Source organism: Acomys minous (genome assembly GCF_964271855.1).
Source record: "Acomys minous genome assembly, chromosome: 13".
Lineage (NCBI taxonomy): Eukaryota > Metazoa > Chordata > Mammalia > Rodentia > Muridae > Acomys > Acomys minous.
In genome coordinates, this window is record NC_140495.1 from 110,226,601 (window position 1) to 110,245,045 (window position 18,445).

The window sequence follows — 18,445 nt, forward strand, 5'->3', positions numbered from 1 at the left end:
TTCTCACCCAGAAGCTGTCTGGACACCAGGAGAGACCCGAGGCCAGGCTCATGTTGTCCTTCCCTCCACCCTTCCTCTTCCTTCTCTTCAGAAGTCGGACCCTGGAGTCTTCTAGAAGAAAAACCGCTTCCAGGAACACAGTGGGAACAGCAGGCAGTTGGGAATGCAGGTGAGAGATGCTTCTCCTCAAAGCAGAGGCGCTGGCCTGCAAGCCCCACACAGACCCACAGACACCGGGCTCTGCTCACCTGCAGTGGGCGCTCACACTGCCAAGCCCGACAGCAGGAGCCTCATCTTTGAAGAGGAGACTTTGCCTCTTCCCTCAGGGTCCCTCTTCTCAGCCTCCTGCTGGACTCAGGCTCCTCCTGTGTCTTCCCAGATGATGCATCTGTGTTTCACAAGGATCTTCACCCCAGGTCCTGAGACTGTCTGTGTGGACCTGTGGTTTTGTAGTTTTTTGGCTATGTTATTGGACTTCTGCTTCTACCACCTTTCTCCACCCCAACACCAGGTAGGTGAGAAACAAGAAGAAAAAGAGGGGGAGGAGGAGGAGGAGGAGGAGGAGGAGGAGGAAGAAGAAGAAGAAGAAGAAGAAGAAGAAGAAGAAAAAGAAGAAGAAAAAGAAGAACCAGCAGCAGGGGCAGCAGAGGGAGCAACATCTCCTCAGGCTTTCTCTGGGCTCTCTGTTTACACCCTCTCAGGAGTCCCCAGATTTCCAAAGGTGAATCATTTGCAGCTGGCTGAAACCACAGCCTCCTAGAGATGGAGACAAATCACAGTGGCTGTGGACAGTCTGAAGCAGCCCAGATCCCACAACTGGGGGAAAAAAAACCCAAAACATATTCATATAATATTACTGGTTTTTAAAAAAGATTTATTTATTTATTATGTATACAGATCCCATTATAGATGGTTGTGAGTCAATATGCGGTTGCTAGGAATTGAACTTATGTACTTTGGAAGAACAGTCAGTACCCTTAACCTCTGAGCCATCCCTCCAGTCCCTATTACTGGGTTTTTTAAAAACAAAATTCTCCCTGTACACCTGGGTCACTGTCCAGCACAGTGGACGGTGGAAAGAGACCCCTATAGAGGAGTGAAATGCAGCAGGGCACTGCTCCCTGTCACAGTGCACTGTCCCTGTGTCCACACACTTCCACAGTACAGGGGCTCTGGTGACTCCATCACAGTGAGAGAGGAGCTGTGCCTAACTGTATAGGAGAAATGCAGTGAGGTAGAGGTTATGTAGTCTGTGACTCTCACAGTCTCCCTGACCTTCAGTCACACTTGTGAGCCGATGAGGTGCCTGTCACAGCTGTGTGGGACCCTGGAGGTGATAACCGAGTTAACTCCAGAGTCTATCAGACAGGCACAGTGTGGACACTGATTAAGGGATGATTCCCGTTGGCAGAAGGTGCACACTGCTGACCTCAGGTTTCAGCCGTGATCACTAATGCTGAGAAAAATTCAAATTTATAAATATTTTCTTTCTGTCAATTTTGACCTGATCTATTCAAGTCACATGTAGCTGAAGTGGAAGGTGAAAACAGAGAAGGGTGGGCACTCCTGCACAGAGTCACATGTCACTCGGGGCCACAACCTTTTGTTACCACAGGAGGAATCCCAGTCAGCTCCGCATGCAGGTTCCATAGCTGAACAGGCACCAGGATGCTCTCACACCTTTTTCCATGAACTGCTCATGTTTAGTGCTGTGTGTCTTCCCTGGGAACAAGATGCTGTTTGGACTCATCCTGACCTAGGCTGAGGAGGCAGCTGCCTTGGCAGCCCCACAGACAGATTCTAGGTTTCTTATCTTATTTTCCCCTTTTGTTTTTGAGACAGAGTGAGTCTCTTTAGCCTTGGCTGTTCTGGACTCACAGAGATCCACCTGGGATTAAAGGCTTTTGTCAGCACACCTGCCTTTAGTCACTTCTGTGTGGCTGGGGAAAGACGCTGTGTCTGCAAAGACTGATTGAGAAGATCTGAAGAGATGTGGAGGGTTGGAATGTTGCAGATCTAGAGGCTACTTCTCTCATCTTGGGCTAGCCTAAGTCTCTTGACAAGCCATTCCTTGTCCACTCTGGGTGGAAATTAACATCAATGACTATTAGATTAAAACCTTTGCAATCTATTATCTTAGTAGATCCCTAGCATCCACTAACCCAAAAGCTAAGAACATCAGCAAACAGCATCTGAGACTGTAGGAGGGATCCCCATCCTGCTGTGCCTGCCTCTCTCGTGCTTCCATCAGTGTATGTGAAAGTGTCTTGGTTTATGGCTTGACTTGTTCTGCTCTTACACAAACTTCATGAAACTGCTTCTGCGTGGAACAGGGAATTTAGGGTGACGAAAATCCATATTCACTCAAACTTGGTTCTACAATAATCTGTGTGCTAATCCCTTTGAAGGGAGAGATGGTGTGTGTGTGTGTGTGTGTGTGTGTGTGTGTGTGTGAGAGAGAGAGAGAGAGAGAGAGAGAGAGAGAGAGAGAGAGAGAGAGAGACTCCTCTTTGAAAAGAAATCAACATGGATGAAGCTGGGGTGGCCTCTCCATCACCTTTCACCTCTAAAAGTGTTGACCTCCCCTTTATCTTCTGTCAATCCTCACCCTCTGCTGACTCACAGTGGACAAGGTGCCAAGCTTCAAAGGGTTAACTGTGGGGGCAAGTTAACACAAGGACTGAGGCAGGAACAGTGTGGCAGCTGTGGCTTTAGCCAGTGACTTCCCTAAGGGAACCCCTACCAGCATGACGTCAGCAGCCCCCTCCTCAGTGCCAGGCCTGGAGGGGGACAGCTGGTGGACCTGGCTCAGAGCAGGCTGCCCAGCACCTGCCCAGGCTCCTTCTAGGGTAGTGTAGGTTCCTGGCCAGGAGCCTCAGTGTGGTAACTCTGTTTCTTTTCTTTCCTCTCTTTTTCTTATTAGTTTCTTTGTTTCAAGACCGGATTTCTCCCTGTAACAGCCCTGGCGGTCCTGGACTTGATTGTCCACCAGGCTGGCGTTGACCTCAGAGAGATTTACCTGCCTCTGTCTCCTGACTCCTGGGATTAAAGGTGTGAGCCCCTGTGCCTGCCATGATTGGTTTCTGTTAGTTGGTTTAACTAAAAGGGCCTCACTGAGGGTAGGAGGAGGCCAACACGCACAAGTCAGGAGCTTGTCTGGCTCTCAGAGCTTCCCTTTCTCTGCGTGTCCAGTGGACTCCGGTGCTCCGTGGACTTCTAAGGGCCTGGTCTTTGGTGTCTTCCTCCTAGGGGAAGCTGTGGGAGGAGTCCTGCCCCACCCCTGAGGAGGGAGAGCTCTGATGAGGCCTGACTCGTTGCTGCCCTCTGCCGGCCTCTTTCCTTTTGGCTTCAGGAGGGCAGAATAATACCCCCTGGGAAGACAGGGCTGGTGCTCTGGAAGGTTCTCTGCCATCTTGTCATCTGGGCTGAAGACAGCTTGATTGTTATTTCTCTTGGGGCTGGTGATGGCTCCACAGTCAAGAGAACCAGGTGCTCTTCCAGAGGACCACGTTATTGCTCCCTGGCTGCACGTGGTGCCCAGAGCCTCCTGTAGCTGCACTTCAAGATCTCATGCCCCTCTGTCTCCATGGTAACAGACTTGCATCAGGTAAAACGCCATTCACATAAAATAAGGGCAAGTGAATGTTTTAATTACTTTATTGACAAATGAATTTTTAAAAAAGATTTGTCTCATTCTCGCTGTCTCTCTCTCTCTCTCTCTCTCTCTCTCTCTCTCTCTCTCTCTCTCTCTCTCTCTCTCTGTGTGTGTGTGTGTGTGTGTGTGTGTGTGGTGTGTCCATGACCAGTAGGCCCTGTCATATGTTGCTGGTAGACAACAATGAGTTTAGTTTTGTGTTTGAACCTAATCACTTAGTTTGAGTATTTTTTAAACATTGTACATCTTTGTCTTTGGTAAGTCAAGGAGGCATCAAAATTATAGCAGGCTGGACTGCAGTGACCATGGCTCTCATTCCAGTACTTGGGAGGCAGACACAGGGAAACCTCTGAGTTCATGGCCTTCCTAGTGTACAGAGTGAGTCAGCCAGGGCTACACAGAGAAACCCTGTCTGGAAAAACTAAACAAACCAACAAAGCAACAAACCAAAACAAATTAAAAGTAAAACTTACCAGGGTGAGTCTGTGAGGGGGCTGGAATCAGGCTGTAAAGCGATTAAATAAACAAATGTTTAACAAAACTAAGGAGCATCAAAGGCAGTGAGAACAGAAGGAGGCGCAGCGCGACCGTGAGCTAATGGACACAGGAAGGGTGAGGCGCTGGAGCACAGAGAGACCGCGCTGAAGACGCCATGGAGGAGCTGCTGGGACTGTGGTCTCTCACAGGCGCCCAGGAAAATGAACAACGTGGTAAGATCTCTAAACTCCACCATGTACTTAAGAGCCGTCCTCACCATGGATGCTGTGGCTGCCATCCTCTCCTTCCTCAGCCTCTTTCTCAGCGTCCTTGATCAACTCCAGCTGGTCATCACCTATCTTCATCATCATCATCATCCAGCTGGTGGCCTCTGCAGCAGAGTCATGGCTCTGCTCAGACGCCATCTTCACACTACTGTTGTGTGTTCAAGGCGGCGCTGCTCAGCTCTTCAGACTTTTCGTTCTTCATCTCCACTTTCAACTTTCCAGACTTGGAAGAAGATCTGCGCTGTCCACTCACCTTTTCTCCCTCCGTGAGAGGTTTTCCCGATACACGCAGGCATCTAGATGGCACCACAGCTCCAGCCATGGAGGAGGAGGAGGAGGTGGAGAAGGAGGAGGAGGCTGGGGGGGGGGGGAGAAAGAGCAGTGGGAGGAGGAGGGGGAGGAGGAGGAGAAGCTCGCACCCCGGTAAGCCTCATATGATCCCGTTGGGAGTCTTAGTCCTAGTCCAGTGAGGAACTGAACATCTCTCCTACAGATCCTTTCTCACCTGCTAATTCCTCAGTTCACTTTTGCTCTGTAGCCAGGTTAATATCTAAAGCCTGACCAGCTATTACCCTGTACTAGAGCTGGAGAGATGGCTCAGAGGTTAAGAGCAGAAGAAGAAGAAGAAGAAGAAGAAGAAGAAGAAGAAGAAGAAGAAGAAACTGGCAGTCTTGCTACAGATCTGTGCCATGATGCATAAGCCCCAGGAAGCAGGGAGCACAAGGCATTTTAGGGACCAGAACCTGAAACATAGAATAAAGTAATTTCCATCTCTGGTATTCCCAGAATTACTTTTTAAAAAAGAAACATCACTTTTATGTCTGAGTTTTGATTGGCCGTATGTATCGACACCATGTGTGCGCCTTGCATCCATGGCCATTGGATCTTTTGGAAAAGGAATCACGGCTGGATCAGATAAACCATGTGGTGCTGGCATAGCAGAGCCATCTCCCCAGCTCCTGAACCATGTATTTAAAAATGAACCTCACTTCTAACTAGACCCTACTGCAAAGCCTTGAGTGGCCACTGGGGGGCAGCACCAGGGAGTCCCAGAACCAGGAGGAAGATGGGGCCTTGGGCACAACACAGATCCAATAGGGCCTGATCCAAGAGGAACCTGTGGATGCCTCCTCTCTGCCATCCCATAATCCACGCTTTGATACTAAAGATGGAGAGAACCTCCAGGGAGGCTGCAGGAAGGAGGTAGGTCTCAGGTGAGGAGAACTGCTACTTAGTATCGGCCTGAAAGGGTTAACTAAGGATTTTGGGGAAGCGCTCAGGGGCTGTCCCTCCTGGAAGGGTTGGGCAGCTCTGGCTCTGCTCCCAGAAGTCTTGGCAGTAACTCCTTGTGAATTCATGATAAAGTGAAACAGTTATTGGTTCAAGGAGAGGGAAGGCTTACAGTTATCTTCTTTCTTGTTCGTGAAATTTTCTCCCTTGACTGATTCGCAGAACGTGTTTACTCTAATAGGTATGGGAACTAAGTTTGTTATTGGTAATATTAATGAATAACCAATGTCATGCACCAAGCCAGAAATATGCTACTTTAAAATAGTATGAAAGCTGTGCTTAAGAAATAAACCGTTGCTATTTGCCATCAGAGCAGTAGTCCGCCTGTACTGAAGACATTCGCGGAGCTGGTCTCCGTCATTTGCGGAAACCCAGGGAACTTGGAACCAAGGAATGCCGCTTGCCTCAAACAGGCGCGGTTGGGTGAGTAGTATCTGAGGCAAGGAATAGCGTTTTTTACAGGCGATAAAACGGGTGTAAATGCAAGTACTGAGAGTAATATGTTTCTTGATGTGGTTAAATCTTTGCTTACTGCTAGAGGTATTGCAGTAGGTTCTAAACAAGTTTCTTGTTTTCTTGAATTTGTTGATGAAGTATGCCCATGGTTCCCTAAAGAAGGGACAATTAATATTGAAACCTGGAAAAAGTAGGAGAATGAATCAAGAGTTTTTATACTGCTCATGGACCAGAGAAAGTTCCTATAGATGCATTTACCCTCTGGTCACTTATCAAGGAATTGTCTTAGAGGAGACACAGGAGACGAGAAGTGGGGTCGACAGTTGAATAGTCAGAAAAGAGTTTTGTCTCGATCCCGTTCTATGAGTGACATGCCTCCTCTGTCCCCTCCACCACTTGCTCCTTCTGCTCCCCCGGCTGAGCCTCCTTGCTATGAGAAGCCTATGACTCATATTTCTGTCGCGTTCTCCCGCCACCGGCAGAAACGACGCAGACACCAGGATCCTTCTCAATCGCGCTTTATTGGGAGCATCCTTTGAAGCTGAAGCGAAAGACCACGAATGCCTGCGAGCACGCATACCCCTGTTCGGGAGGGGTGCACTGAGAGGGCTTAGGTCTGCGCATGTGCGGGAGCTGTAACAGTTGCTGTCTCAGGTCGCCGCCATTATCGGGTGTGGCCGCGCCTTACATATTTCCAAGCCAATTAAAAGACATGCTGAGGATGGTATTGACGAGGAGTTTATAGAAGGATTGCAAGCCTTAAATCTAGCAAAGGGTCCAGATGCTGAGGATTGGGATGATCTGGAGGAACAGGCTGCTCAATATGATCCTAGTCACAGCAGAGAAGTCTCCCCTGTTATGCAGTCTGTTGCCTTACAGGCAGGGAGCCAGGTATCCTTACCTGTTGTCCCGCCTGCTTTTCGAGATGGTAAATGGCCTGCACCTCCCGGGCCAGAGGATTTAATTGCCCAACAATCTCCCATGCAATTGGCATTAAAGAAGGCAAAAGCCGAAGGGGAGGCGTTAGAAGGCTTTCAAGTACACCCTGTAGTTCGACAAAATGCCAATGGCCAATTGTTTAATGATTATGGACCTATTCCTTTTAAACAGTTAAAGGAGCTAAAAGCAGCCTGTGCTCAGTATGGTCCTCCAGCACCATTTTCTTTTCTTTTTTCTTTCTTTCTTTTTTTTGATGTACTGTAGCTGTGGACAGGAGAGTCAAATTTATTTCGGAACAGAAGCTTTGTTGGGCTGCATCAAATGCATTAGAATACTTAGGAGCATGGTTAATTACCAGTGTCCAGCACCATTTTCAGTTGCCATTATAGAAGCCATTTCCTCTGACATTCTCCCTCCTTCTGACTGGAAAAGTATTGTTAAAGCTGTTCTATCTGGAGGAGACTATTTGTTGTGGACCACTGAATATTCTGAGCAATGTGCCCTTTATGCACAAGATCAACAATATCAGCAATTAGGAATTACCTATGATCAATTGGTAGGGCCTGGGAACTTTGCAACAGTGCATGCTCAGCTCAATTTCCATGCCCGGGCCTATGATATTATCCGGTGGGCAGGAATGCATGCCTGGAAAAAGTTACCAAAGGCTGGTTCTAGAAAGGAAGAGTTATCTAAAATCAAACAAGGCCCTGATGAACCATATCAGGACTTTGTGGCCCGCCTGTTACAGGTCTCTGCCAGATTGATAGAGGATTCTGAAGCCGCTCTTAAACTCGTTAAGGAGCTTGCATTTGAAAATGCTAATGCAGTCTGTCAGGCTGCCATGAGACCTCGGAAAGGAAGAGCTACTCTTAATGCTTATGTTAAACTCCGTGCTGACATTGGCCCAGGATATGTGCAGGGTGTTACATTGGCTGCCGCCATGAAAGGCACTTCAGTGGAGCAAGCTATGGCGATATTGCAAGGACGAAAAAGAACGAATGGCAGGCCCTCCTGGCAGTTGTTATTCCTGTGGTCAATTAGGACATTTGGCGAGACACTGCCCAAGAAAAAGGGGATTTAAAGCAACTACTGTGAAGGAACCTGGCATGTGTTCAAAATGTAAGTGAGGAAAACATTGGGCTAGTGAATGTCAATCAAAAAGAGATAAAGATGGTAATTTAATTGTTGCCGGCAAACAGTCAGGAAACAGGTGTGAGGGGCCTCCCCCAGGCCCAGCGACAAAAACAGGGGGTCTACCCAGCTCAAGTAAACAATCCATTTCTTCCCTCATCCGAGCAACCCCTGGAAGTGCTGGACTGGACCTCTGTATCACCTCCCACCTCGTATTAACTCCTGAGATGGGAATGCAAGCCGTTCCTACGTTCCTACTGGGATATATGGTCCTCTTCCGGACTTGGTTTGTGGGCTAATAATCGGCCGAAGTGGCCTTACTATGAAGGGGTTGAAAGTGTCACCAGGGTTAATAGATGCAGATTATGAGGGAGAAATAAAGGTCATGATGCAAACTGAAACTAGTATATTTACTTTTCCATCAGGAACCAAAATAGCTCAAATTTTGTTATTACCAGTGATAAATAAATTTGGTCAAGTTAACAATAAAAAAAGAGGAGATTGAGGATTTGGCTCCAGTGATATTTGTTTCTTGCAACAAATTGGACATGAAAGGCCTGAACTACAAATACGTATTAGAAATATTAATTTTAAAGGAGTGTTGGATACTGGGGCGGAAGTCATTGTGCTGGCCCAGGAAAATTGCCCCCCCATTGGCCATTGCAAACGTCAGTTACTAATTTAAAAGGCGTAGGCACAGCTGACGCACCTCATCAGAGTGCAGAGATTTTGGGATGGCAGGATGAAGAAGGACACTCTGGCACTATACAACCTTATGTACTTCCACATTTGCCAATTAGTTTATGGGGACGAGATATTCTTGTTCAAATGGGAGCCTATCTGTATAGTCCCAGCCCTCAAGTTTCTAATATAATGGCTAATCAGGCTACCTTCCAGGTAAAGGTTTAGGTAATCTGGGAACAGGAATTCAACAGCCAATTCAAGTGAAGATTAAACAGGATCGTAAGGGATCGGGGGTTTTTTCAGTAGCGGCCTCTGATTCTCCTGTAATTCACGCAGATCAGATATTGTGGAGAAATGATGATCCTATGTGGATTGATCAGTGGCCGCTTCCTGCGATTAAGTTAAAGGCTGCCCGAGAGTTGGTACAGGAACAACTTCAATGAGGGCACATTGAACCCTCTACTTCTCCTTGGAATTCTCCTATATTTGTTATAAAAAAGAAATCAGGTAAATGGAGATTGTTACAAGACCTCAGAGCTGTTAACAACACTATGTATCCTATGGTAGCTTTACAACCAGGCCTACCTAACCCTATGGCCATTCCTGCAGATTGTTGTAAAATTATTATAGATTTAAAAGATTGTTTTTACACCATACCATTGCACCCTAAAGACTGTGTTCGATTTGCCTTTAGTGTTCCTTCTATTAATTTTCAAGAACCAAAGTCCAGATATCATTGGAAAGTTTTACCTCAGGGGATGGCTAATAGTCCTACCTTGTGTCGGAAATTTGCTGACAATAGTATTAAAAAGGTTAGACAACTATATCCTACAATTATTATGGTTCATTATATGGATGACATTTTGCTGGCAGCCCCTAATGGTGATTTATTAGTTCGAGCATATGCTGTGATGGAGGCGCATTTAAGAGATCATGGATTGCAAATAGCTAATGAAAAAATTCAAAGAGACTTTCCGTACAAATATCTGGGATTCCAATTGTACCCAAAGCATTGTATTCCTCAAAAGATGTCTATTTCTTTATCATCCTATAAGACATTGAATGATTTTCAAAAATTGTTAGGAGATATAATTGGGTTCGACCTTCCTTGAAACTCAGTACTCATGATTTAAGCCCATTATTCCAAATTTTGAAAGGAGATTCGGATCCTAACTCCCCTCGAGTCATGACTCCTGAAGCTAAAGCATTAAGAAAGGTAGAGATTGCCATGAACAGGCACGCCTTTCTTATGCAGATATTACTAAGTCTTGGAGTTTGATTATTCTGCCTCCTCTACTGACCCCTACTGGGGTATTATATCAAGATGGAGTTTTATTTTGGATACATGGGTCTCATGGACAATCAGAAACACTCACCTCCTATCCAGAGAAAATAGCACAAAAAATTAAACAAGGAAGAAAATTAAGCTTAACCCATTTAGGTAAAGATCCAGATACAATTATTATTCCTTATAAACCAGACTAGATAACTTGGTTACTAAATATGTTAGATTCGTCTGCAGAAGCCTTGGCCAATTTTTCGGGGGAGGTATTAAATTGTTTCCCCAAGGATAAGATATTAAGTTTTACCTCATATCATCAGATTGTTTTTTCTAAGATAGTTAGACAGATGCCTTTGACTTCTGCCATTACAGCTTTTACTGATGGATCATCCAATGGTAATGTTGTATTACTTCTTAATGATCAAAAATATACATGGAAATTACAAGATGTTTCTGCACAAATGGCAGAATTATATGCAGTTTATCAAGCATTACTACAAGTTCCTGATTCTTTAAATATTTGTTCGGATAGTCTTTATATAGTGCAAGCTTTACAATGGTTAGAAACTGTTACTTTAATTAATTCTTCAGTTTCCTTTATTCAGAAACATTGAAGTCTTATTCAATCCTTGTTATTGCAGCGTTCTTATCCTTTATTTATAGGACACATTCGCAGTCACTCTGGCCTTCCTGGGCCTTTAGCTGAAAATAATGCTCTTGCTGATTCTCTTAATAGAATTTATAATATTAATATTGAAAGTGTAAAACGTTCTCATTCTTTACATCATCAATCTGCTTTATCACTACAAAAGCAATTTAATTTAACCAGAGAACAGGCTAGACATATCGGTAAACAATGCTCTTCCTGTGCACCTTTGTTGCCTCTCCCTCATTATGGGGTAAATCCTCGAGGGCTGCAACCTAATGATTTATGGCAAATGGATGTGACACATACACCCTCTTTTGGAAAATTATCATTTGCACATGTTACTATAGATACTTTTTCTCATTATATAGTAACTAATGTTTTTCCAGGAGAATGTATTATATATGTTATAACTCACTTACTACAATGCTTTTCTATTTTTGGAGAACCCAAAGTTATTAAAACTGATAACGTCCCTGCGTATACTAGTAAATCTTTTGAAAAAAATTGTCATCAATTCTTAATACAACATAAGACAGGAATTCCTTATAATCCACAGGGCAAGGAATTATAGAAAAGGCAAATCATTTACTTAAAAATCATTTAAGAAAAATAAAAGGGGGAATATGGGGTATAAAGGATACTCCAAAAACCCTATTATCACATGCTCTCTTTACTTTAAATTTTTAAACTTTGGATAAAGATGGATTATCAGCGGCAGATCGCCATTGGCGTCCTTTCGATAAGGCAAAGCCATTGGTATACTGGAAGGACCCACTAGATAGGAAAATTTACGGCCCTGACCCTGTACTAGTATGGGGGCGTGGGTATGTTTATGTTTATCCTACAGATGCTCCTGCACCTTGGTGGATACCTGAGCGGTGTATTAAGCATGCCGAAAACAAGGATGGGAAAACTGAGGAGAGGGATGGCTCAACTATCCCTGCAGCATGTTCCGGAGCAGAGGATGCCATGCAGAAGTATATTGGGCTTATGTTCTCAATCCACCAGTTATTCATCCTGTAACATGGAATGAAGCTTCTGACATTCCTATATATGTTAACCAGACAAAATTTTGGGACAATACTCTGATAGTCATATTAAATATTTTCATGCTTTCTTGAACTATTCAGGACGATTTGAAGGACAATTGGTTTGTTTTACAAAAACCTTTGTTGAAGGATGCCAACAGGTTAAGATACAAGATGATTGGGACACAAATGTTTCTACAGGAATTCATTGGGCCTTGGACTTTTATTATCCATATAAGGGAAATCCTCAATGTGGATCTGGCCGTCCTCCAATTAATATTCCTGTCTGTCAAAATGTAGTGCCTCCGAAATCAGACTTTGCTCCCTTTTGGAGAGTGTGTCACAATAATGAGACTGTTTGTTCCAACACATCCTTTTGTGATTGGAATATGCTGGACGCCACTGGTCAACGGCCCATAAATCTGGTATCTAGAATTTGGACCTTTAATAATAAAACATATTTTACATCTTTGTGGAAGGCAGTAGCCACTTTGGGGGAAATAAAAGTCAAAAGACATAAGATTATTTGGATTCAAATTGGGATAGTATGGGTCTTACTGAAGATCAAAATCAAGTAAGTGTGTTTAATAGGGCCTGTGTACCTGAACCTTATGCATTTTTAAAGCGGAAATGTTACCATAGGACAAACCCAAATTAATTGTTCAGATTGTCAAATTACTAATTGTATTAACCATACTATTGATAATTTCTTGATTGTGAAACAGCCAGGGTATGTTTATGTTCCTGTTAATTTGTCCCAAGGATGGTACGAGGAAAGAGGGACTGAACTTATTCATCAAGCTTCTGCACAATTATTACGAAGAGAAAAAAGAATGTTTGGACTTATAATTGCTGGACTAGCTGCTCTTATTGTTGCCATTACTGTTACTGCTGTTGCCTCTGTATCATTAGTTCAAAGTATTCACACTGCTGCCTATGTGAATGGTTTGGCTATAAATGTTACTAAAGCATTACAAGCACAAGAACAATGGGATGAAAAAATGGAATTGAGACTTAACTCTTTAAAAGATACAGTTGATTTAATGGGGGCGACAATTACAAATTCTAGCCACTAGGGAATCTCTCGCTTGCCATGCTGATTATAAAATAATATGTGTTACTCCCGTACCAGATAACGCTACACAATTCTCTTGGGATAAAATACAGCAGCATCTTCAGGGGATATGGGATAATTCTAATACTTCGTTAGATTTAGAGGAGCTTAAAAATCACATTCAAGAGGTATTGAGTCTCCAAAAATTAAAGTAGACTTAGCAACACAAGCAAAGTATTTTGTGGATACGTTAAAGTCTGTGTTTCCATCCTTTTCCTCATGTAAACATTGGGTGTTTGGTGTTATTGCTATAGTTATTTTTTTGAGTTGCCTCCTTCTGCCTGTAATTTTGAAAATGTTAACTACTCAGCTTAATAGAAGTTTTATAGAAATGAAGAAACTTAAGTTGTATTAAGATAAAGATAAGCTGCCCTCCATGTTTATTTAATAAAAGAAAAAAGAGTGGAATGAGGAGAACTGCTACTTAGTATCGGCCTGAAAGGGTTAACTAAGGATTTTGGGGAAGAGCTCAGGGGCTGCCCCTCCTGGAAGGGTTGGGTGGCTCTGGCCCTGCTCCCAGAAGTCTTGGCAGTAACTCCTTGAGAACTTCTTGATAAAGTGAAACAGTTATTGGTTCAAGGTGAGGGAAGGCTTATAGTTATCTTCTTTCTTGTTCGTGAAATTGTCTCCCTTGACTGATTCCCAGAATGTGTTTAGTCTAATAGGTGTGAGAACCAAGTTTGTTATTGGTAATATTAATGAATAACTAATGTTACGTGCCAAGCCATAATATGATACTTTAGAATAGTATAAAAGCTGTACTTAAGAAATAAACCATTGCTATTTACCACCGGAGCAATAGTCCACCCGTTTCTTAAGGCTACTTGCCATCAGAGCAGTAGTCTGCCTGTTACTCAAGACGTTCGTGGAGCTGGTCTCCTAGTCACTGACCAGCTCCCCAGCCTGGGGCACCCCAGTCCCTGAGCTGAGGAACTGACAGTGAGAGCTGCTCTGCTTGCTGTCTCCACCCTGTGGCCCCACAGTTAACAGGCTGCCTCAGCCCCACCTACTGCCCTTCAACTTGTTGGCATAGCAGTCCCTGTGTGCTGGAGATCTTCTGTGCCTGCTTGGTGAGGGCGTGTGTGTGTGTGTGTGTGTGTGTGTGTGTGTGTGTGTGTGTGTGTGAACATAGCAACACACGGGTACATTTTTAAAGCAACAAATACATAAAAGGCCGATTTCTAGTTTCTTTTCCTTTTAGAGATTTATTTATTAATGTGTATAGTGTTCTGCCTGCATGTACACCTGCAGACCAGAAGAGGGCACCAAATCTCATTATAGATGGTTGTGAGCCACCATATGGTTGCCAGGAATTGAAATCAGGATCTTTGGAAGGCAGGCTCTTAACCTCTGAATTATCTCTCCAGACCCTCCTATTATTTTTTCTTTTTTCTCTTGTTTTCTTTTCTCTCTTTTATTGATTGATTGATGCTTGCTTGATTTCTTTTTCTTTTCTTTTCTTTTCTTTTCTTTTCTTTTTTTTTTTTTTGAGAAAGGGTTTCACTGTGTAGTCTTGGCTGTCCTGGACTGACTTGTAGACCGGCTTGGCCTTGAACTCAGAGAGATCCACTTGCCTCTCTTGTTTCTTAACTCTGAACTTGTCACTCAGTCCCACGAGGCAGCTGTCCCAAGAGAAGAACAAGATTCATGTCAGTCAACATGAAAACACCTCAAAGGCCACCATTCACTCACAGGCCTAAATCTCAGAGGCCCTGGGGCCCAGTCCTCTCCCCTTCACCTCATCCCCAATCCCAGGCCCCCAGGTGTCACCTTTCCAAGCTGCAGAGACAAGTCACAGCTCTAGGCATTGTCCCTGCCTGCAGCAGAAGAAATAAAACACTCAGGAGACTGACAGGTGGGCTGGAGGAGGGACCTTCACCTCAGCTTCCCCCCAAGGGCCTCAGGACAACTCTTCCCTCGCACACTGACCTGCAGCAGCAGCATAGCCTCCATTTGTGCCTGTGAGAAGAAAAGCTGTGAGAGACACCCATGAAGTTTCCAGAACAATGGCTACAGACCAGGAAGGGTCAGGAGTCATGAGGAAGGAGGAATGTAGGGAATGAACCAGTGTCAGCCATGAGGGTGAGCATGTGTTTCCCATTAATGAGGCAGAGCACACTTCTAAAAGGGGCTGAGAGAAAACCCAGGCCCTGCCCTCTCCTACCTCTGTTTCTCCTCCTCCTCACAACAGCCACCACAGCCACAGTGATGGTCACAGCTCCAAGGACAACCAGAACAGCAATGATTGCCATGATGGGGACCATGGACTCAGGAGGCTCTGGGAAGGGAAGGGAAAGCAAGGGAAGGTGAGGGTCATGACCCCAGCTCTCAGCCCTGACCTGCTCAGGGGCTGCAGAAGGCTCCAGCTTTCCCTGAGCCCAGCTCTGCACCCACACCCTCCTTACCCCATCTCAGGGTGAGGGGCTCACGCAGACCCTCATGCACCACGTGGCATGTGTAATCCTGCTCCTTCCCAGAAGGCACCACCACAGCTGCCCACTTCTGGAAGGTTCCATCCCCTGCAGGCCTGGTCTCCACAAGCTCCATGTCCTGGGTCAGTTCCTCCCCATTCAGCTGCCAGGTCAGGGTGATGTCAGCAGGGTAGAAGCCCAGGGCCCAGCACCTCAGGGTGATGTCACCTTCAGGTCTGGGGCGATGGGTCACATGTGCCTTTGGGGGGTCTGTTTGGAGATTTAAGAAATCCACAATTAACAAGATAAGCTCAAGTCTGTAAAGACAAAACTAAATGAATGACAACACTGAACTATGCTTCTGTTTGAACATTTGGACTGTCACCACACTAGTGACCTGCAGGCAGAGCTGGTCCCCTGAGCACAGAACTGCACATTTTCCTGGGGGGCAGGGAGGGGACTCAGAAGCTAAGAGGGGATCTAAAGGAACCAGCAGGTCAGTATTTTTGTTTGCTCTGCTTTTTGTGTTTATAATGAGATGTTTCTCTGGCTTAAGATACATAGTAGATGAATGGAAGGAACAGAAAATAATGTAATATGCGTTTGAATTCATATCAAAATAAGAAATGAGTGGCAGGGGCTACATGAAGGGTGCCCCAACTGCTGCTGCCACCACTGAGACACAAACATGTGTCCATCTTGCTGACCAGCATTCACTGTCTGTCCTAGTGAACAGTCATCTCCAGAGTGGGCAGCAGAAATGTGGGGAACCTCTCACACTCAGTCAGAGAAAACGACTCCCAGCCCCTGCCTCTGGGGGACAGATACAAGGTAAGTCACACAGGATCCCTGAAGTGTGCTGTGCACCCCAGTGCACCCTGTCTCTGAGGAAGGTCAATTCCTGACTCACTAGTGGGAGCCCTGTTGGGGAATGGTCTGATGTATTTGATGCTAATTACAGCTTGCTGCCTCTGTGACCCAACTTTTACTTAATAAAAAGCCCTCCCATCTGGACAGGGCAGGAGATAGGTGGGGCTAGGAGAAAGAGAGGAATTCTGGGAAGAAAAAGGACTGCTAGGAGAAAAAAGGAGAAGGAGAGAGACCTGAAGTAAGAAGAGGAAGGCTGCCACGGGTTAGCTGGAGGAAAAACACATGGCTGGTGGCCTGGATGGAGAACCCAGATGAAAAACATTAACAAGTATACGGGATTGTACATGGAAGATAGCTTGATAAAAGTTATGAAAAACAGATGGCATAGGGTTACCTACTATAAAAAGTAGTTTAAAGGACTGATATCTGCCCTGCCCCAGGCTAAGACTATTTTAAAATATAACCAGTGTCAGTGTCTTGATTGATTGCTAGCCGGGCCTACTGATAATACAGACAATACAGATAAGTTGTTGAAAATAATAGAGCATTGCAGCTTGATGGGGCAGAGGGGGAGCAGGAGGGTCTGGGTAGTTAATTCTGACAGGAAATTAGTCCAAGCTCACAGGACCTTTCTCCTTTAAGGAAACACTGACTTGTCTAATTATCCAGGTTAGCAGTGTCCCCTGGCACCTGTGGACACTGATACAAATGGTAATACAAGGGGATGAAGAAACATTAACACCCCAGTGGGGAAGAAAATCTAAAAGCAAAATAATGCCTTCAAGCCTGAAGGTGGTGGTGCAGGCTTTTAATCCCAGCACTCCAGAGGCAGAGCCAGGTGGATGTCTCTGTGAGTTCCTGGCCTGCCTGGTCTACTAAGAAAGTCAAGTCTACACAGAGAAACCATGTCTCAAAAAACCAAACCAAACCAAACCAAACCAAAAGAAAGAAAAGAAATTCTACTATTTAATATTTGTCAAGGGCACCCCATAAGTGCTCATGTGACCGTTCTAGGATTAGATAGAATTGGGGTGTGGAAGGTATGTAAACCCCACACAGGGATCTGGGAGAATGTATTATTTAGAAAGTTCTAGAAACTGAATGGTGGTGGCACAGGCCTTTATTCCCAGCAGTCGGTCGGCAGGCAGAGGGAGGCAGATCTTTGTGAATTCCAGGCCAGCCTGGTCTATGGAGTCCAGGGATACACAGAGAAACCCTGTCTTGAAAAAAAAAAAAAAAAGCAAAAACAAAAAAACCCAAAATACAAAAACACCCCCCAAAACAAACAAACAAACCACAAAACAAAAACGAAAACAAAACAACAAAAAACTCCAAAAACCCCAACAAACAAAAACCCAACCTGTGTCGAAAAACAAAAAACAAAGAGAGAGAGAGAGAGAGAGAGAGACAGACAGACAGACAGACAGACAGACAGACAGACAGAGACAGAGAGACAGAGAGAGACAGAGAGACAGAGAGAAGAAATGAGCCAGGCCACAAGCCTGTGATCTTAGATCTTAGCACTCTGGGAGGCAGAGGCAGGTGGATCACTGTGAGTTCAAGGCCAGGCAGGCCTACAACGAGAGTTCAAGACAGCCAGGGCTACACAGACAAACCGTGTCTTGAAAAGAAGAAAAAAACAAGCAAACAAAAACAATAAAGAAAAATAAAATAAAAAAGAAAGGAAAGAAAAGAAACGACACTGGTGGAGCCTGCGATGCTGGATCAGGAGACCCCGACACTGTTTCCCTAGAGACAGGGGCGTCATCCCAGCTGAGGTTCTTCTTCCTCAGGACTGAGCTGAGGGCAGAGGGAGGAGGAGCCCGCGGCCCCCGCACCTGTGCGCAGCAGCGTCTCCTTCCCGTTCTCCAGGTGTCTGCGGAGCCACTCCACGAACTCGCCCTCCAGTTCGCCCTTCACTCTCTCTGCAACACCACCCTGCTCCCACTTGCGCTGCGTGATCTGCGCCGCCATGTCCGCCGCCGTCCAGGATTTCAGGTCTTCGTTCAGGGAGATGTAATCGCCGCCATCGTATGCGTACTGCTGGTACCCGCGGAGGAGGCGCCAGTCCGACCCCACGTCACAGCCAGACATATACTGGAAGGTGTGAGAGTCTGCGGGACCCCGCGGTCAGCCTCGCCTTCCTGTCCCCCACATGACCATCCACGCCCC

The 18,445-nt window shown here is 45.3% G+C and overlaps 1 protein-coding gene and 1 long non-coding RNA gene across 14 annotated transcripts in view; both read right to left on the reverse strand.

Moving 5' to 3' along the window:
• LOC311581480 (H-2 class I histocompatibility antigen, Q10 alpha chain-like) overlaps positions 1-18,445 on the reverse strand; it is a 119,334-nt gene that overhangs the window by 4,379 nt on the left and 96,510 nt on the right. For 6 of the 13 annotated variants that reach the window (XM_084753769.1, XM_084753771.1, XM_084753768.1 and 3 more), the window contains exon 5: positions 15,005-15,270. The exons of 4 other annotated variants lie outside the window; for them this stretch is intronic. In XM_084753769.1, the coding sequence (XP_084609895.1) occupies positions 15,020-15,270 (251 nt within the window). In that variant the 3' untranslated portion in view covers positions 15,005-15,019. Of the gene's footprint in view, positions 1-15,004; positions 15,271-15,397; positions 15,674-18,111; positions 18,388-18,445 lie in introns of those variants that run through there. 3 more of the 13 variants (XM_084753775.1, XM_084753770.1, XM_084753766.1) reach the window with 2 other exon arrangements.
• LOC311581495 lies at positions 14,433-14,915 on the reverse strand. The gene is made up of 2 exons (XR_014773779.1): positions 14,763-14,915; positions 14,433-14,614 (listed from the first exon to the last, which is right to left on the reverse strand). It is a non-coding gene; the product is annotated as an uncharacterized lncRNA (long non-coding RNA).